At 40.2% G+C, this 20958-nt stretch overlaps 1 protein-coding gene across 4 annotated transcripts in view; it reads left to right on the top strand.

Annotated features, from left to right (window-relative positions):
• The window catches only part of CADM1 (cell adhesion molecule 1), a 319210-nt gene that overhangs the window by 233488 nt on the left and 64764 nt on the right, over nucleotides 1-20958 (top strand). For all 4 annotated transcript variants that reach the window (XM_004427296.3, XM_087433720.1, XM_087433719.1 and 1 more), the window contains exons 2-3: nucleotides 18218-18364; nucleotides 20149-20301. In XM_004427296.3, coding sequence (XP_004427353.1) covers nucleotides 18218-18364; nucleotides 20149-20301 — 300 coding nt within the window. The remainder of the gene's footprint in view (nucleotides 1-18217; nucleotides 18365-20148; nucleotides 20302-20958) is intronic.

Below are 20958 nucleotides of genomic sequence, written 5' to 3'. Positions count from 1 at the left end.
CGGGACTGTTCTTAGAATGCTGAGCCCTGCCTGCCCAGGCTTGTTCTCTGTGCATAGATCATTAGAGGCTGTCCTAAGACCAAGCCAGGGAGGTCAGTCCAAGCACATTCCAACAGGAGGGTGAAGAAGAGCTGTCATCTTGAAGATGGATCAGATGATGGAAAAGCAAGTCAACTGACTCAGGCACCAGAGCTTGAAATAGGACTGAGCAAATGGGAGGCTGGAATTAAGGTGATATGAGGAGAGAAGGCATGGAGCCAGGAGTGGGAGAGGGAAGGAACGTTGCAGGAGAGTTCAGGAGGTCTTTGGATGGGAAGATTGCTACTTAACAGTCTTTTAAGGAACCTTTAGCTCCACCTGGGCTATATACAGACTTAAAGGGGCAGACTTCTAACAGGTAGGTGGGGATCCTAGGCCTGGTTTTTTTCTGTAGATAAAGCAACTCTTCCCTTGGAAAAGAAAAACCAAGTTAGAAAGGCGACTTACATGTTCTTTAAAAAAAAAGCTTTCTAGAGAATCTGTAATTACCATTTGGTTTTCTTAATGTGTTGAACTACAATCTAAAAAATTTAAAAGACTGTGTTTTTTATCTTCATTTTCCCCCAAACTAGAAAGATGGATGGAGAAAACAAGAGGTATAAGTGAACCTACCACATCCCCTTATTTTTATTTAGCCCTTGCCTCCAAAGAATTCAAGTATCTTATTGATCTTCGTAACATGTTATAATAAAAGTAGAGTTTTAGCCTCTTGGCCTCAGCACCCAATGTTCATAGCAAGGCTCACCAGAGATGGTTTTGGACCCAGGGACTAGTTCTGAGCACCACTATATTATATGGCCCAAATCTTAAACAAGGACGGTTGAGATCCAGAGCCAGGTTCTGGAGTAGGTAGAGAAACACAACTGCTGACGCAGTACATCCCAGAGTTCTCTCTTTGACCTGTTCACAGGCCTTTCATTGAGCCTTGTTTACCATGCTTTTCTTGTGGTTTGTGACAGATAAGAACTCTATTGATTCCCAGCATCTGCTGGCAGTAACCTTTGAAAGGGCAGGCGATGCATCACCACAGAATTTTATCTATCAATATCGGAGTAATAGAAAGACAGGGATGACATCTAATCACAACACTGCTGGCAGATCATAAATCTGAGCTGATATGGGACTAGTAACGGGCGGTAGAAAAGGGACACGGATTAACGTGAGGATAAAGTCAGGGGACATCTAGAGGGAAAGGACAAGATTTGGCCATGAGAAAAGTCCTAATGGGAATGGTCACCCTCACAGAGACCCAGAGAAGTTAAGTATCTTGCCCAAGTTTATGCAGCTGGTAAGCTGTAGAGCCCGTCTCTGAGCCTCAGTTGCCTCATCTATAAAATAGACATGGTGAAGGATTCAGTAAGATTACGTGTGCTAGTTCTCAAAGTGTGGTCCCTGGATCAGCAGCATCAGCATCACCTGAGAACTTAGAAATGCAGATTCTTGGGCCCCACCCCAGATCTGCCAAATTAGAAACCCAGCAAACGAGCCTTCCAGGTGATTGTGCATCAGAATGCACACCAAAAAATATTGAAAACCTCAGATGTGTGCAAAACAACCAACACAGCACCTCGCACAGAGCTAGGGTTCAAAGAAGCAGCCGTTAATTGGTGTCTATATTATTATTAATATTATTTAGTCCTACCATTTATACTAATAATTTATTCTGCTTATAAACTCTACAATCCTCATACTTTTTTTGATTCACAGGTGAATTAGTGGTGAAAGGAAACATTTTTTGACAGATGAACATTTATGACATGTAAGCAGTGTCAGAACTGAAGATGTAATTCCTACCCTCCTCTGACTTACCAGGCTAGAGGACACCAGCACTCTAAAGGTTAACCTTCTCATGTGTGCTCTGCACATATTAGTGCTTTTCATGTGCCGGGAAGCTTCTAGCCTGGACAGTGAATAGTGCTACAATTTAATAACATAAATGGAGTCTGTCTGATTCTGCAAAGAAATGGCCTTCCTTAGGGTCCAGAATATATAGTCCCTTCTGCAGTTACACTCACAGTATTTTTAATCATTTCATGTTTTTATTATATCCCAAGTACAAGGGGCTACAAAGAGTCCCTGGTGTTGGCAGTCACTCAAAAATTGACAAATCTAAAAAGCGAATAGAACAGCAAGTAGCTCATTAGGGGTTTTCTTTTTCTTTATTTAAAAAAACTTTTTTAAAAAGAAAAACTACCTTATAATGTTGAGAGGGTTGATTTTTGCATCTTATATGTGAAAAGTAGTAGTAATAAAGTCCCCCAATTGTTGGTCTTTTCTCTGCAGAAATTATGGCTGTGCACAACTGTGGGGGTTTAACTGTGTTTCCACGAAGTCTGTAATTCACACTCTAAATGTGACAAGCATGACTGCCCATAAACCTAACGACTTTTTTAAGAGACGGAAATTCAGAACATTATTCTCTCTGAAACTGCACTTTAGTAACCCAGCAGAAAACTGTTCAGAGGTCTGCTCCCATTGCAGTAAGAGCATCTGGGTGCGCCAGTGGTAAAAATGCTAAAGTTTTCATACAAGAACAAATTTGTGGAGGAATGAAGTGTGAAGCCATGTCAGTTGCCATATGTTAGGGAACAGGAAGAATAGAAACTAGAACGTGGCCATGACCATTCTGCTGCTCCAACCTCTCTTCCCTCCACCAAAAAATAATTATAAAAGTTCATTAGGAGACTTACATGGAGTTGAAATTCTAGGTATATAAAGTTTCAGAGTGATAGGAAAAAACCTCCCCAAGCTGAGGTTCTTAACTTGGGTGAAATCGTTGCCTTTTTGCTTTCAAGGTAAGTGTTATTTCCTCCAGTGAGCAGCTGCTAAGGATGCTGTTAGCCTGCATCTGGATGGCAAGGCACATTCACTCCAAAGCCGAAAACAAGGCCCGCGGTCCAGGCTGATCCATGGATGTTCGTTAAGAGGCCATGTGCAAGGGAAACTGTCGTTTACCTTTTCTTCCCCTGAGCATTTGACGAAGCTCACTGCCTGCCTGCTTCTTTCTGCCTCCAGCTGAAGACACTTATTATTTTTCTTAAACTTCTGTTTATGTTCTTAACTATCTTTTCAGCAAATTTTATCTACTAGACACAGAGTGAAAAGGCCTGCTGTAATGGGTAGTATAGATTTTATTTTTTCTTCCCTTCGAAGCATAGAGTTGAATTTCATCACCTTTGTAACAAACCTCAGCAGCTGCTTCTCGGTTTTCATTTTGGACCACTTGCTTTATTTCCCTATTTGTCGTTTGTCTTCACTGGCTCAACGCCCATGAGCGTAAAACATACAGTAACAGTAAAGCCGAGGAAGCAAAAATTCATCAGGGCACAGCGTGTGAACTGACAAACCCGCTAAGTGTGAGAGCGCCGGCTCAAAGTGGTTGTTTTTGCAGCTGAATGCAGAATAATCTATTTGCTTTGGTTGCAGTCAGCTAGCTGCTCTGGGAGAGGATTTTTCATTTGTGTAATGCTTGTTCTTTGAAACTTGAGGAAGAATGCTAGGTTCTAGTTCCTATTGACTTTATAAACAATACGCAACAATTTATCGTCACGCAAACTTGAATTTTTAAAAATCCGTTTTTAAATAAGGAGAGGTTGCTGGAGCCATTTCTCCCTGGAGACTGACCTCACTTGGTGATGGGGATTCATGATCTTCTCTATCCTATGACTCACTGATTCACCAGTTTCCTTGAAACAAGTTGTCTAGGAACACGCCTCTTTCTAAGACCTTCCTAGGTTAAGCCATTGGCTTCATGTTTATGTTCACGATATCAGGGAGCGATTAGAATTGCTGTACTCTAGGCCAGAGCTCCTCAGACTGTCATGTGCATGTGAATGAGCTGAATCTCTTTTTAAAAGGCAGGTTCTGACTCAGTAGGTCTGGTGTGACTTGGAGATTCTGCATTTTTAATAATCTCCCAGGGCTTCTCAAAACTGCTGGTCAGCCACACTGATTAGCAAAGCTCTAGTGGGGGTGGGAGTTGGGGGAGGGGCACTCAGATTTTCTAATTATATTTTTGGCACAAGCGAGTGCTGCAGAAACCTATCTCAGTAGTGGACGACAGAAGCGATGAGAGTGTGTGTGCAGTCTGCCTTCTAACTCCTTTTTAAAGTGAACTCTTCGCTGGTCTTTCCTTAGAAGGCTGCTGGACACGAGCTGGAGTTTAGTAGAGTGACTCAGGAACACTCAGGGTCCCCTTCACGGAACTGAAAGCTAAAGCCCATGTGCCTAACCTCGAAGGACTCTGGACTCTTCACTCTCTTTTCTCCCAGCCTGAGCTCTGCCTTCTCCTCCCCTATTCCCTTACCTGGCTTTCATCGGCATGAGTGCTCTGTGGCGGAAGTCTCTTAACTGATCTTTTTGGCTCCAGGCCTTTCCCTCCTCCAGTCTTTCCTCCCTCTCCGCATAGACGTTATCTTTCAGAACACAGTTGTGATCATATCACTTCCTGGATTAAAATCGCTTAATGGCTCCCTATTAATTACAAGATAAAGTGCAAATTCCCCCGCCTGGCATACAGTGTCCTTCAATATCTAGACCTAATGCCCTTTCCAGAAAGCAGCCCTTCCTATCCCTCGTGGGAGCACACCATACTCTCCCCTTTGTTCTAAACATGTCATGATCTTTCTTTCAAATTTCTCCTCTTCCCTTCTCTGTAATCCGCACCCCCACCCCGACGAAGTTGTTTCTCCTTCCTCCAGTTTCTCATAGCACGTTAGTATACTTTTGACGTATAAGTTTTATCACATTGTGTTGTCATTGAAATTAATGTCAATAACAACCTAGTGTCGGTCACCAATTTTTTGATTTGCTTCCTGCATTCAAAGGTATATTTTTATCCAAGAATATCGATTAGTGTCAAAGTACATCGTCAAACTAAACCAAATATTATTAATTAAATTTTGTCTGTGTACCTTTTTTTCCTCGAGTGTCACGTGAAGGGGAAAAATTACACCTCCTTGTGCCACAGTAGCATGCCACTTAGTGAAGGTTAGGTTTCTAGAGACCTCAATCATCCTGGTCATACCCAGGAACTCATTAGCAAGCAGAAACGGTCTGAACACTAGTAGCTTTCTGAAGGCTCTTGCACTTAATAATAAGGGAAGGAATTATCAGCAAGAAGTGACAGCCGGCATTGGAGGGAAGCAGCGGACACATATACAAGCCTATAACAGGCTGAGACTGTTTAGAGAGGGGCCAAATATTCTTACATATTCATTAACTCATGGAATCTTAACAGTAGGAGCACAGGACAAAGAAAGTGGGGAAGCCAACAAGTTTTGTGGAAATTATTTTTGTTTCGTTTCATTTTGTTTAATTTTGGCATTTAGAGAGAGATTCAGTTATATGGAAAGCTCACTTTTGTGGAATGTCATATTCCCTCAGGATGCTAGCTAGTTATCTGAGGTGTTGACTGCTGAGGTTTTCCAGTGAGGATGGTGTGTTGTGTTACTAATCTAACACTGGTGACCCTTCACACCCTTAGAACATGGAGAGTGTTCTCTGAACTAATTATGGCCCTATACTTAAAGGAGGGAAACAAGAGAATGAGTCATGTTTTTAAAGCTATAGATGGTACCTAATTTCAAGTAACCAATCCTCTGCCTATATCTGCAGTTTACCTTATATTTTTCATACTTAGTGATGGTTTTAGTTTTCAATTTCACATAAGTGATGAAGATGTTCTAATTTACTCTCTGCTTTTTAGTTAGCCTTAGAATAAAAGAAGCAATAGCTAAAGCTCCGGTGTTAAAAAAATTCCAGGGTCCGCCCTGTGGCACAACAGTTAAGTGCACGCAGTCCACTTCAGCGGCCCGGGGTTTGCAGTTTCGGATCCGGGCGCGCACCGACGCAACGTTTGCCAAGCCATGCTTTGGCAGCATCCCATATAAAGTAGAGGAAGATGGGCACGGACATTAGCTCAGGGCCAATCTTCCTCAGCAAAAAAAAAAAGAGGAAGATTGACATCAGATATTAGCTCAGGGCTGATCTTCCTCCCAGGAAAAAAAAAAATTCCAGCAGATTATAGAAGATCATAAGAAGGTCCTAGTGTTATAGGGACAGGCTGCATGTGAATAGTGATGATGCAAACAAAGTTGGAGGAGGAAAAGATTATATCCTTTATTTAGCATTTTTGGAGCTTGGAAAAATACTGTTCCAGTATTTCCACATTTCCTCACTTGATTCTCATAAGAAACCCAGAGGAGAGATACCATTTACCCTCTTTATAAAAACAGATTCAGAGTTTCAGAGTGTTTTCCAGTTTCACCCCCAGTAAGCTCAGAAGTGCAGCACAAATTCCTGTCTTCCAAGTCTCATGATCTTCCCATTTCTCCTTAGATGCTTTCTTATAAGTGAAAAATAAAGCACAAGTAATGTCCTTATCACATATCTCTAATTTCAATGCTGATTAATCAGCAGCCCACACTTGGATAACACTAATCAAGTTATTTTTATCATGCCATCAATTTGGAAAGTTACAGTGCATATCTGACTGACATAGGCTTTGCACTGGGGACTCAGCAAGCATGAAAGAATCTAGAATCTTCTTTAGCCACTGACTTCTCTCCATATGCCCTCATCAAACTCTGGCTTAAAAAGAGCTTTCTAATTCCTATGTTTCTTCCCAGAATCAGCTGGGACCAGCAACTCAAGAGCCCAGAGGTTAAAAAACTACCGCTTGCTTTATGACTGACAGATGATAGAGGGAGTAACTTACCAATAAGGGCCTTAATCACGGAACCCAATTTTCCAGCTAAGAAATTGTCATTTCATCTAATAGTCCAAAACTACTTGGCTTCCTGGTAGGAGATGTAAGTTGAATGTTGCAGTGTTATTCAGCGTGATAATTATCGTGGGTTTACAGCTGTTTCTTGAACAAACCATGTTACACACACTCGGAATACTCTCCAGAATGAGGATATGAACTGTCTCCCTCCTCCCATTTCCCCGTTTTCTGTTTCTGTAGTAATGTCAGTTGAAGCTGACATTCACTCAGAGTCCATATCTGATATGTTCCCACTGATATCCTTACTTGCTTGTCCTGTCGGTTCTAAGCTTTAAATTTGGAAGGTTTTCAATGGCTCTTGTTGGCGGAAGAAATAAACAAGGAGATGTAGAGAGAGACTGCTATTAACAGCCAAATTTCAGTCACAGAGATTGTCAATACTAATGAATGCCCTTGAAGCAGATACTGTGAAGGCCTGAAGTTGGAGGCGAGCTGCCTTTCGAGTCCGGATCATTCAGCAGAACAGACGTCTCTCTAAATACTAAAGGCTCCGTATTTAGGCTCTGGTTATAGAGCTGACTTTATCAGTGTGTCATATTGGAACTTGCTGATTGCTGATAGGCTTCAAATCCCTTTATATGCTGAGAGTATTCCTTTAGTGCTTTTCCTAGATCATGTAAGTGAGATACAGTAGATTCTTCCATTAGTTCTCCTCTGTTCTTTTAGCATCATAAAGCCTCATTAATATAGTATAATTGTTAATAGCACCAGATCTAGAGTGAAATAGAGGTACAGATATTGGTTCCAACCACTTATTTAACCTCTTAAACTCTCAGTTTCCTCATCTGTGTAATGGGGATGATGATAAGACGCTGAACCACATAGGGTTGTTGCGAGGATTAAATGAGATAATGTGAAAAAAAAGAACGAAGCCTAGCACCTGGCCCATAGAAAACATTTAAAAAATATATTAGCTATTGTTGTCATGCAGATGATTAAAATAATGCCCCCTCCAGAAATAGGGGGAGTTTTCTTGATATTAAAAAAATTAAAATAACACTTTGGAGAAGAAATAATTTGTTTCTCTTGCCTCTAGACATGGAGAAAAGCAGTCACTTCCCTTTTCTTCCCTGTGTGTAGTAATTATTGTTACATGTTACAGCTTTGTGCTTTTAAATATCTTACACTAAGTGTTGGTCTTTTAACACCCTAGAGGCAAATGTAAAGAAAAAAAAAAAAATCAGCTTTTAGTGAGTTGAAGCAAAAAGTGACCCAGGTTTAATCTTCGTACCTTTTATCAAAGGGAAAATGATATTAAATTGGGTGCTTAAAAGCAAAGTATAAAAAATAGGGGAAATACATGTGCCATCTCCATTGAGACTTGAGGTTGTGGTTCTAAGGAAATTCAATTTAAAGAACTTTGTAGAGGGCCGGCCCTGTGGCTTGGCGGTTAAGTGCTCACGCTCCGCTGCTGGCGGCCCGGGTTCAGATCCCGGGCGCGCACCGACACACCGCTTCTCCAGCCATGCTGAGGCCGCGTCCCGCATACAGCAACTAGAAGGATGTGCAACTATGACATACAACTATCTACTGGGGCTTTGGGGGGAAAAATAAATAAATAAAATCTTAAAGAACTTTGCAGAGGAGCAGTCAGTAACAGCAAGTGTTGTAAGCAAACTGCATCTCTAACATGCTTACGACTTAGGAGAATTGAGAAGTATCTGTTAAGTACAGTCACCACAGTAGAGTCAGCCATCTCCATAGCTTTGAAATCTCCAATTTTACTTTTCATGTTAGAAAAAGGCAAACGTTATGTTTCCTTACAGATTGAGAGCTCACCAGAGGCCACTGTAGTGTATATAGTAAGTGCTTCGGCTACTAAGTTCTCTTCTGGGGTAAGAGAGAAGTCCAAGTTCCCTTAAATCTTTCTAGAAATAATAGAACCTAATATTTGTATCTTCCTTTGTGGTTTTCAAATATTTTTAATATGTATTTTGAGTCTTAATCATATAAACCTTTGTTTAAGTTGTGAATAGCTTGTGGTTTGGGAAATATAGATAGCTCTATATGTGAATTAAAATTGTCCATTCCCATTATCCCAGGCTTCAGCTAGCTTTGGGACCCATGAGCACCACACTGGATGTGTGAGAGTCTATGTCATCAGCTACCAGCCTCTATCTACACAATTCATCCCTTTTAGAATGTGGTTTTCTTCCCCAATATTCCATGCTCATGGACAGCAGAATTTTGTACAACTAGTTTTCACTCTGCAAAGTAGTCAGTTAATATACCCCAGGGAATATAATATGATATTATCAGTTCATTAGCAAAGTGGTTGATGGGGAAGATCAACAGTTGGCCTCAGCACATGTTGTCTAAAAGAAACAATGTATTTTGAAATGCTGGAACACCAGCCCAGCTTTGAATTGCTCCTGAAGCAGCTCAATGTGACGCTGTTCTTTTAGTTCTTTTATTCTTCTTTTGCCGTAAACGAGCATCACAGAATCAAATCCATTGAGAAGAAACTACTTGCTTTGCCAACACAATTAGTTTTGTAAGAAGCCTCTGTCTTCAGATTGTTCTCCTCCAAAGTCCAAGTTGGATGACTGTGGTTATTTTTTAATTAATGTTTTTCAAGAGCCCCCTTTCTCCCAAGAGCCTCTAAGCAGATTTTGTAGGCTTTAAATGACTTCCGCAAGGTGATTTCAGTGCCATCTCACAAGCAAATAAAACAGTGACTTTTCTACTTAGGGGCTCTATTTTTCTCTCTCTTTTAATTCTCATAAAACCTGTCCACTGGAGGGAGTTTTTCTTCAGGGTTAGGCTATCTTCTCTCCAAAAAAGATGCTATCTTTTTGATGAACGAAAAGGCCGTGAAACCTGTCCAGCTATGCAAAGGAGTGAGAGGAGAAACAAGTCTGGGATTTTCACTTTTCAGGGTGAAGAACAAAAGGATTCGGTGATTATTATTATCTTTTATGGTTTATTTTTATATTGCTGTTTCTTTTATTGCCCTTCGCTTCTTTGAGGAGTGAATTTTAATGGAAAAGCTAATTCAGATGTTCGCGTTTCGTGGATGGGTATCATTCCCCACAAACACTCTATAGAGGGGATTACACATCTACATTATATGGGATCAGGCAGCTCAGAGCTTAAGCGTCATAATTGCTTGGCCCTTTTAATGCTGTGGGCTCTGATTAAAAAGTCCTATTGAGCTCAGAGTCTTTTAAAAGGAGGGCGGCTAATGTGATGGTTAAAATTGAAATAGCACAGGCAGCGGTGCTGTAACTACTGTCTTTTGTCACAGACTTCCTTGAAAAGAGTTTTCACACATCTAATCAATGTTTCCTTTCACAAAAGAGATACTTATCCTATATGTAAATACAAGTTGGACTGTGCTTGACCCCAGTGCTCCAGCCTTAATGTGGAAAACAAATAGACACAAAGGTAAAAACAGCTTGATGCTTCTTAGTCTTTCAAGTTAAGACTCGGGTCACCTTTGGTTTGGCATGGTATAAGGGATCATTCTCTTGGAAGAGAAAAGCAGAACTAGCTCTTCTTGCAAATGAAATAGTACGAGATTAAAGGATTTCATGGGGACAAGAGAAACTTTACATAATTCTTTACAATAACTTTTGTCCTATTTTAAAACCTCACTACTTTCCAGTCTGTAAGTGGATGGCAGAATTATCAAAAATCTATTCATTAGGTAAATTTCGTTTGCCTTAGATCCATCGAAAACTAGATTTGGGAACTGTGAAGGTGAAATCTGGCTGTGCTATTTCATAGTCACCCCTTCCAAAAAGAGCTTCGAAATACAAGCGGTATTGCAAGACATGAGATTTGCAGAACTGGACCTTTCTATAACTTGGTGTGGTTGATGTTCACTTAGACCCTGAGCTGAATGCATTGTGGCGAGCCACCACCATAAGCATCAATATTCTCGGCTGTTTCCCCTGTATGTGCATTTTGGAGTTAAAGGTGAAATTCCATCTTTAACCCCCTTGTGGTTGTCTGAACAGTGATTAATGAACTAGATGTGATTCCCTGCAGACCTTTGAAAGGGTGGATGAAGGATGGAATTTCAGCCTTTTTTTTTTTTGAAACCAGGCCTTTTGCTTAATACAGCTTTAAAATTAATGTCCTTTTTTGAATGCCAAGAAAACAAAGGAAATTTCTCAAAAGTGTATGCAGCTTGACACAATAGGCCTTAATTGGTGTCAAGGAGATGTTAGGATAAATGGGGAAATGCCCATTTAGCTGATAAGACTGAAAAGTGGAGCCTTGTTATGAGCTGTCATCTCAACGTGTATTTAAACTATAGGAAAAGTGAAACATATTTGCCGTATAGATCATAATGACTCCAAAGGAGCCATTATACTCTATTATGTAATTACATAATCAAAGCATGCATAGTAATCAGCTTTTGGAATTCAATGCTAATCAAACATACCTATAGTATGTGTTTAAGCTAAAATAGAGAACGTTAATTTGCCATTAGTCAACTAAACAAGAATGTGTATATAGAATATTCATGAATAGCTTAATGTTGTGTCAGATGATATTTTTTGTTTTATGTTCAGGGAAAATCAACAATTTTAATTGAAGAAAAAACCAGCATTGAGGAAGATTACTCTTTAACTTGTTCAAAAATTTGCCTTGCCTTGTACTGATTATAAAAGGAGATTAGGTTAAATTCAATATTTTTTCCTTCCATAAGCTCAAGTGACACAACAGTAATTATGTTACAGGAGATTCTTATGAGATCCTGACCATCTCCATGCCATAGGATACAGGATACGTTGTTACAAATACTGCATATAAAACAAAGCTTTAAAAAAAGTAAACAAACAAACTTTCAGCATATATTGCTTTTGTAATTAGAAACAAATTAAGAAATGTTATTTAGAAATAGCCAAGAATGGCAGTTCCTTGATGACCCATGGGAGATGTGACCACTACTCTTGCCATGGGATCTTAGGCAGCTCTCCTCCCTGGGTCTCAGTGTCTTCCTCTATAAAATGAGAGAGTTGATCTCTAGGTTCCTTTGATTCCATATGGGTTCTATGAAAAATAAGGTGACACAAATGAAATGTTTTGGTCAATGTCACGTACTCTTGCCCACTCAGTTATTTGTTGTGTTGGTTTATTTTAACACAAAGTGCATGAGCTGTGTGGTTCGCATTCGTAATTACTTTGACCATTGAGTGGACAGTCCTTGGAGTAGACAGTCAACACATTCGACTTCACTGTTTGGGATAGCAAAACACGGATGAGGATCAAAAAGGTGAAGAGAAGCTTTGTAAACAGCAGACAGATTGCGTGCTTTTGATTTTAAATAAATATTCAAGTATTCACAAAGGTTGAAGTATTGCCTCTCTCTGAAATGAAGAATTGTATTTATGTTGAAGAGGTCTCACCCTTAACCTTAATCCACGTTTGATGGACCCATCTTTCTGGACATTGGTTCTCGTTGTCTCTTCTCTGCACATTGGATAACTAAAAATATTACTGTAATATTTAAATGGGACTAAATTCTTTCATCAAAAGCTCTCGTGGCTTGAACTTCAAATAATTTATTTTCAAATTACTTTTACTGTAATTCTTATTAATTCAAATAGGTTTCTGATTTGATATAAAACTCTGTAAATGCAAGGAACAGTTTAATGAATTGAAAGATAGGATTGAGTCTTTTAAGGGAAATGTACAAAATATGCTGACAATAATTGCTTAGATAGGAATCAAATCTTAATGACTTTGTTAATGATTCGTAGTGAACACTGTGTTTACGTTGACTTGGGGGAACATACGCAGTTAGAAAGATTTTTCCCTCTGGTTTTCAACAGAATCTTAATTTTTTTTTTTCTGCAATTTACTCAATTCTGTGCTAGCCCTCAGAAACGTTAGCAGGAATTGCAGTGCCTCTGTTGGTGATGGTTTTATTTGGGCAGGGGTAGGGGTTGTTCTTTCAAGTTGGGGTACATAACTAACATGGTTGTAAAAATGGGATCCATCAGGGGCCAGACCCATGGCATAGTGGTTAAGTTTGGTGTACTCCACTTCGGCTGCCTGGGTTCACGGGTGTGGCTCAGGTTCGCAGGCCCTGATCCTGGGCAGGGACCTACACCACTGATAACACCACTTGTCAGCCATGCTGATGCAGCGACCCACATACAAAATACAGGAAGCTTGGCACAGATGTTAGCTCAGGGCTAATCTTCCTCACCAAAAAAAAAAAAAAAAAGGATATCCAACAGAAATGAAAAGCAAAGCCATTTGAAGCTTTAAGGCACAGAGGGCTCTCACACCAGTAGAAAATAAGGTTTCCAAAAACATGCAAGTTTTTTGCTTCTTTGGAAAATCTAAACTTAGATACCTCTTGGAGGGAAAAATTAATCCTGAGCCTTTAATTCATGTAAAATTTCAGGAACTGTAGTGGATTTTAAAATTGAGTGCATTAATCATTGGCTGGATGATTTTTTTTTTTTTTTGGACAATCTGTATTTTTGGTTCAACTTTTGCCCATTTAGACAACCTGACTATGCTGATTTAATGTCAGATTCAGTCTTCCATACAGCAGAGGAAAAAAAAAGGTTTCTCTAATATGATTTTGCTCCTGAAGGAGTAGGTCAGGGGCCTTTATTTGCTCTCTCTCTGGGCAAACTGTCTTCCCAGTTAAGAGTCGTCGGTGCTCTTCCGTGTCAGTAAGAGTTTACATAGTTGCCATAGTATAGACCAAATTCTGTTCTAACTATGACTTGCCCTTTTATTATAGACTTGACTGGAGAGACTCCCCCGGTGTAAATGAAGTGCTTTATTTATTAACAGCCAGGCAGCGGGGGCGAGCGCGCTCCGTGCTGGCAAGTGCTGGCCATGCACTGGTAATAAAGGCGTTCTCTGGGGGCAAAGTGTGCTGAGAGCTGAAAGGAGGCAGCAGTGGTAAACAAGGTGTTTTACATTCAGGACGGTTCCTCTCTCATCTTGAAGTGTGTAATTGTGTTCTGGATAAATTATGGAAATAAGAAAAATCAGAAGTTGCTCATAGGGAAATAACCCTCTTTAAAAACAAGTAAATTTTCCAAGGCAGAGCCACCAGAGCCTTGGCAACAAATCCTGACGTTGGCTGGTTAACAAGTACAAACTGTATGGGCTGGAGAAGCTAACAGAACTGGGTTCAAACACCAGCTCGGCCACTTAGCTGAATTACATTAGGCAACTTATTTAAATTTCTCTGCGTCAACAGGTTCTTAATCTTTAAAGTGGGGATGTTGAAAACTCCAGGTGTTTGAGAGGGAAAAGCATGCAAAGCAACCAGCACTGGATGAGTGTCTGTTCCCTTCCCCACTCGCCTGTGTGTGAAAATGCTGGTTCCCCTTTCAGGTTCTTCCCTTAAGACTCAACCCCCTCGCCCCCTTCAGGTGGCCGTATTGTTGATCGAATAGATTCCATCGATGGTAGTGTTTTGTGTAATACCGTTTAAATAGAGTTTACAACAAAATGAGGTTTTAGAAAAGAATCCGTGAGTTAAGTTAATTGAAGATTGAATTAATAGGGAGTTTATGAGCCAACTGCCCCCCCACCCAGCTCCAGCCCTAACCAGCTCGGCTGAAGTGGTCATTACTAATCATGAAAATATCTTTTTTTAGATAATATGCTTTCTCTTCCTTATAATGAAGGTCTAGCAGTTTCTAGTTTACTATGGGGGACCTGCCTGTAAGTGAAGGGGCCTCTCCAATGGCAGAATTTTTTATTTTTAGAAATTGTGGGGCAAATAGGAAAGGTATAGGGAATACAGTTGCTGGTATAAATTGAAATCCAGTTTGATTCTGTCTCCTAAACATCGCCCCTGTATACTAATTAGCAGTCAAAAATGTCCATACACGTCAGACATTGTTCCACACTTAAAATAAATTACCTTGCTGTTAACAGCTTTATTTAATGGCTACGGTATATTGTACCTACTTGATTTCTTTAGCCCAGAACATGTGCTGTTTCTGCCTTGACAGTATATCTGCTAATTGAGTTTTAGGAAATTGGCAAAGGTTTTTTAAACGGATTATTTAAGAAAGGCACCAAAGTTACCTGTTTGTGTCCTTCTGCTACACATCAAACTGTGTTTTGTAACAACCTAATTGTCATGATATCTATTTCAAGGGGAAATTTATCAAGTCACAGTACACCCTTCTGTTTGGAAGAAATATTTGAGGATGTGAGCAGAAATTATTTTTACATAAAGGCTTCAGGCAGTTAACACTACTGACATACATATCATATTTTCATCACTGTCATTCACTTTCTTTGCCTCAAATAAATAGGTCATTATTATTCCATTGCAGCCATCTTATGGTGCCTTGAAGTATGGAGCTCTCTAATATAACTGCTGTCCAGCTGACCCATATAATTGATTGGTGATTTTTACAGAATGACATCCTTGGGCCGCCACCATCAGCCAAGGCACTGTGATATCTTTCAGCAAAATATTTCATAATCACTTATAATTTTTTAGCATTAGTATTGTAACCATGTTAACATAGCTAGGAATTGTCGCTTTCTGAGACACTGGATTTTAGGTTGGCCTTAGCAATTTGAAAAAAATAATACGGTAATGGTGGTGATACCACCATGGATTTGCAGAGCACATCACATGCCAGAGCACAGCAAGGGCAAAAATTGGCAGATGGCAAAAATTTTACCTGAACGATTTACTCAGTAGTGACACATTAAAGTGATCTGGTCTTATATTACTTAATTATAAGAAATAATTAAGAATGTTTAGACTTTTTTAAGAAACAAACGAACAAAAACTCTCCGATTCTGTTTTATTACCTTCATTGCTTAAAACACAAAATCACGGTCAACTCCTCTCTGCTCCCATCTGCTGTGCGAGGGTTTTATAGCGTTAATATGAATATATGTGCTACTCAGATTATACTAGGATTCCGAGTAAAGACTAAAATTAAAGTGTATAGTTATTTCCACGGAAACTATTCCATTAGAGCATAATTGAATTGCAACTGGCTTTAAGTCCCAGTAGCTGCAAGATAGTAGTCAGGATCTAGAAGGCTTTGGTTTATGTGGAAGGGATTAAAGGCTATTACCAGGTAGCCTTTCCATATGTTCCTTTTATAAATTGAAGATTCTTATTTGTGTTGCTAATAAACTTCCTGTAGATAGAGGAAATCTCTCCCACAACTGGTAGACCCCGTTTGGTATTCTAGTCTCCTCGAGGCAAGTCCCATGGCTTGAGACAATTACAGCATTTGAATCGTGCAGTTTAATTTTTCCTTAATTTTCTTACTAGATTGGGTTACCCTGAGGAGATAAGGGTATTGTCCTTTCTGTACATACTTTTACCAGGGCCAGCAAAACCACCTTGAAAAGCTGGCTTGATTGGCAGTAATTCCCTTTTCCTGGTTTTTTCCTCAAATCTGGGAATAAACTGCTCCCTCCAGCTGGGTTCTGAATTCTGTGTTTGTCACAGTAATCCACTGAGGGAAAAATAAGCATCCCTTCGATTTTTCTGATCACTTTTTCCGTTTGTTGTGATCCTGTAACACCGTGCAGCCCACTAAACTTGCACTGCTTGATCAAGCCGGGGAACATTTGCCCTTTCATTCTACAAGCCCTGTGGGCCTGCGTTCTTGCACCCGGGTTAATTCCCTGGGTCAGAGATCTCAAGGGCAGGTTTCATTTTGGTTTGCTCCTCGAGCACCAAGAATTTTTGTTTATCTGTGGCTCTAATAATTTTTTCCTTATCCCTCAGGTTTCCTTTTTTCTAATCCTCTACCAGAGGCTGGTCTATTTCTAGGTGGATTTGGCCTAAAGCCATCTTAGACACCCCTTCACATACTTCCCACTGTGTCCTGCCAAAAAAGGATCCTTCAGCAGAACTATGATAGCAGGTGGAAATCCTCCCATTTACTCTAATTGCATCTCTGTTTATGCTGGCTCTTTTTTTTTTTAGAAGAGTATTTATCTTTGACCTTTGTTTCTTAATGTGACACAGTTTTTTTAGGGAGTGAATAAGCCACGCTGAGTTGATGTATAATTACATAGGGAGCTCCTTGAGAGGGACAGTGAGCCTTCATTCTTGTATTCACACTACTCCCAACACATAATAGTTGCTTAATAAATGTTTGGATGACATCTAGAGAACTGATGGTGTTGATGATGGTAGCAGCTACCATTTATTCAGTTTTATGAGAAGCTTGACGTGCTGCTAAATGCTTTATATTTATTATCTTTCTTAGTCCTCCCAACAGCTCTATGAGATAGGTTTTAATTGCTATCCCCATTTTGCAAATGGGAAACTGGCTCACGACTTTGAATAATTTACCTGAAATCAGGCAGCTAAAAAATAATCTCTCTCTTCCCTCTCCTGATTGACCATTACACCTGTTGCCTATACTATACTTTTTGTTCTGTAACTGGAGATTAGACATCAGTTTCCACCCACATTGCAGCTTCTTAAAGGCTGGGACAATGTCGTGTACTTCAGTCTCCCCTGCTATACCAGGTGCAGAATTAGACATTCAACAATTGCTTCATCTTTTGCTTTTGAATTGAACTCTCCTTGCCTCCTACCTGTGTCTTGGATCAGTTAGGACATTTATCAGGGGCCCTGGCTGCTGTCATTAAGCTCAGAAGCAACAAACTAGAACAGATCTGGAGATAAGCCTTATATCAGTGGATCTGAAAGCCTTGACTTCTTGACATGTTCTGAAAGAGATTTTCTAAATGTCTAGAAACAGGGTGGTCTGCAGAAAGGGCATGGTTCAGGACTGCCTGGGACTTGGGGTGAGTCAGGTAGGTGTGAGTTTCTGAGAGCAGAGTAACAAACTGAACTGTAAGCCTTTCCAGGAAAGAGTCATCTGTCGGGTAGGTGCTCACTCCCACACAGTAAATAACTGAACTGCCTCTACATTAGGAATGTCCACATCCACTAACACGATGAGATTGTTTACTGAGCCCTCCCACCTACTTCCATTAAGTGGCCCCTTGAGTTTTCTGTGGGGTGCCCAAATAGCTTAGCTCAAGGGCATGTGAGCTGAGGTTGAGTATACGTATCTCCCCTACTCCATTTGTGAGAGCTGCAGCTTCTCTCAAAAGCCAGTACTCTGACCTTTCCCTGTCTCTCCAACAGACTGCTCAGCTAGTACAAAATAGTGGAGGCTGGAACTTTAGGATCACAACTTTTGAAAGCATGTCAATTCCAGGCTTAGTTCTATTTTGCCCCTACATATCTTGGATTAATAGACTCGTTTTGTGGACTATGGAGAAAGTTATGTGAACCATACCAAATGTTGCTACTGGTATCCGTTTTCTAATACGCTTCTTATTTCTCATTTTAACTGACTCCAAATCAGTTGATTCTAATTCCAAATTTAATTGATAACCAAATTTTAATTGATGGGAATTTTTTTCCTGACCTTTTTTTCTCCTTTTTTAAAGGTGATGGACAGAATTTGTTTACGAAAGACGTGACAGTGATCGAGGGAGAAGTTGCAACCATCAGCTGCCAAGTCAATAAGAGTGACGACTCTGTGATTCAACTACTGAATCCCAACAGGCAGACCATTTATTTCAGGGACTTCAGGCGTAAGTTTCCATCTCTATAGTGTTAGATGGCAACTCTTTTTCCTACATGTTGTCTTGATAAAGAGATTGCCAAGGCCTCCTTTTTTTAATTTAATGTTAGATGCTTAAAGTTTAGTCAATTCTTCAGAGGGAAGAAGAGACATGCAATCATAATCTTTCTGCTTAATAGAAACCTTGAATGGTCCCTTTTAAAAGTAAGGCAGTCTTACTTTGCAATAGGAATTGATTGTAGTAATTCAAGGTGAATTGCAATTGAGTCCCAAATACTTAGCTGACACAAACAACTCAAATAGGGTAAGGCAAGGAAAATATAGCATTCTGAAAGGTAATCTGTTTGGTTTGAAGATTGAAGTTTCCAAGATAATCTGTGCTTATAAAGACAAAACCAAATCTCGTGTCGCCTTAGCCTCTGGTATTTGGAGGTGTCCACGTGCTGAAATCTTTCCAAATGTAATATCACAAAAGCCAATAATCAAAACTTAATTGTGTATCATAGAAAACGGTTCAAATGGGTGTCATGGCTTGGCAAGAGCAGAAATAAGGTCTTTTGAAAATTGTTATTTGAACACATTGGTGCCTAACCAAAGCAGCTGTCAAGCATGTCCTTTCCCATCTGTTTGTCCCCATTCTCCCCAACACCTCAGAACATTCATGATCTGTAGAGAGAGTTGATAAATCTAAGTAACATTTCAGAGGATGAAGGAGGGTAAAAGGAGAGAAGCTATCTAGCCTTTGCCAAAATCAATATGAGGACTTTAAAAGGGAATAATTAAAATAAATAAAAAGCCCATCTACACTACTTTTGAGGTGACTGTGATTTCCTGCTTCATGCCTACTCAGTTTCATGCTGTGAAGCTGAATGTGGTTAGAAAACTGCAGGGCGGGTCTAAGGCCTCTGTAGGCCCCGCCTCCTGGACTTTTGGCAGCTCCACCTCAAATCATACCAAATAATATCAAATACAAAGATGCATCCAAGTTAAATAGGACTATTTTGCTATGAAGTTTTTAAAAATGATTTTCATTTTGCTTTTGAAATTACTAGCAATGATTTTTTTATTTCTTTCATAATTTGGAACCACTATTTTTTTAAGACCTCAGATTTTGAGAGACAATTTAAAAGCCTATGGGGGCCGGCTTCGTGGCTTAACGGTTAAGCGTGCGCGCTCCAATGCTGGCAGCCTGGGTTCGGATCCCGGGCGCGCACTGACGCGCTGCTTCTCTGGCCATGCTGAGACCGTGTCCCACATACAGCAACTAGAAGGATGTGCAGCCATGACATACAACTATCTACTGGGGCTTTGGGGGGAAAAATAAATAAATAAAATCTTTAAAAAAAAAAAAAAAAAAAAAAGCCTATGGGCCCTACTCCCTGAACTTTCAGTGCCCAAAGGGGACTCAGGGCCGCCGCTGTCCTCCGTTTTTGTTTTGCCTATCTCTGATAGAAAACCTAAAACAATTTATGAGTAAGGGCTGAAAACCGACAGCACTTGGAATTGTGGCAAAGTGTGTGTGTGTGTGTGTGTGTGTGTGAGAGAGAGAGAGAGAAAGAGAGAGAAAAATGTGTGAGTGTCCTTTTGGGGAGAGTTATTTGTCTACATGGAGTCATTGCAGAAGCCCAAAATAGTAATTCAGAAAGTACAAAGTACCCAACAGGTGCAAAAAGACTCAATTTTTCTACCCTGTGGCTGCCTTTCTAGCTGCCTGACTTCTTCCTCACCTACGTAGGGAAAGTAGACTGTCCGTCATCTTTCTCACTATCACTAACTCTGTGTTTTGTTTCACAGCTTTGAAGGACAGCAGGTTTCAGTTGCTGAATTTTTCTAGCAGTGAACTCAAAGTGTCGTTGACAAATGTCTCAATTTCTGATGAAGGAAGATACTTCTGCCAGCTCTACACTGACCCCCCACAGGAAAGTTACACCACAATCACAGTCCTGGGTAAGAATGGGTGTGGGCTTGTCCTGGGAACGGAGTGGGATGGCTCTTACTACCAGATGGCTTGCAGCCGCAAGGAAAAGGTTAATGGTAAATTTTACCGTTCAAACTCGTTTTAGGAAGAATCACCACCCATCTTGCTGAATTTTAAAAATAGCCTATTTTACCAAACACTCTAAGGAATGGCAATCAGCAGTCTTTATAGATTCCACCTGCTCTTGGGTTTCAACCCCACCCCCCGCTGCCCCCCCCCGCCCCCACCCCCACCAAAGCTTCAGAAGCAAAGATCAAGAGAATTTAGAGCCTTCAAATGAATCACTCACCAGGTGAAATGTCATCGTTTCTAACTACTGGGATTTTTTTTCCTTTCTGTGCAGGAGAGAGGGAGACGGGCTACTACATCTGTACCCCGTGGCAGACTCCGTTATGAAATCTGCTTAATGATTTTTCCTTCTGAGTTACATCCTTGCTTAATAGTGTTGATCTTTTCTTTGGCTTTACTTATTGCCTTGTTTATTGCTTATACTCTACATTATGCTGTAAAAATCATACCCCATGAACACATACTTTGCCACAAATTGCAACCATTGGATGTAAAAGAATTAAGAGCTTCTAGGAAGAGAAGGCTGATGATAAGCAAGGACTGTTGATAGCCTGCTA

This window comes from Ceratotherium simum, chromosome 7 (genome assembly GCF_057802395.1).
Source record: "Ceratotherium simum simum isolate JZ-2026a chromosome 7, ASM5780239v1, whole genome shotgun sequence".
NCBI lineage: Eukaryota > Metazoa > Chordata > Mammalia > Perissodactyla > Rhinocerotidae > Ceratotherium > Ceratotherium simum.
The sequence above is the reverse complement of the archived record's forward strand: the minus strand, read 5'-3'. Positions and strand labels throughout refer to the sequence as shown.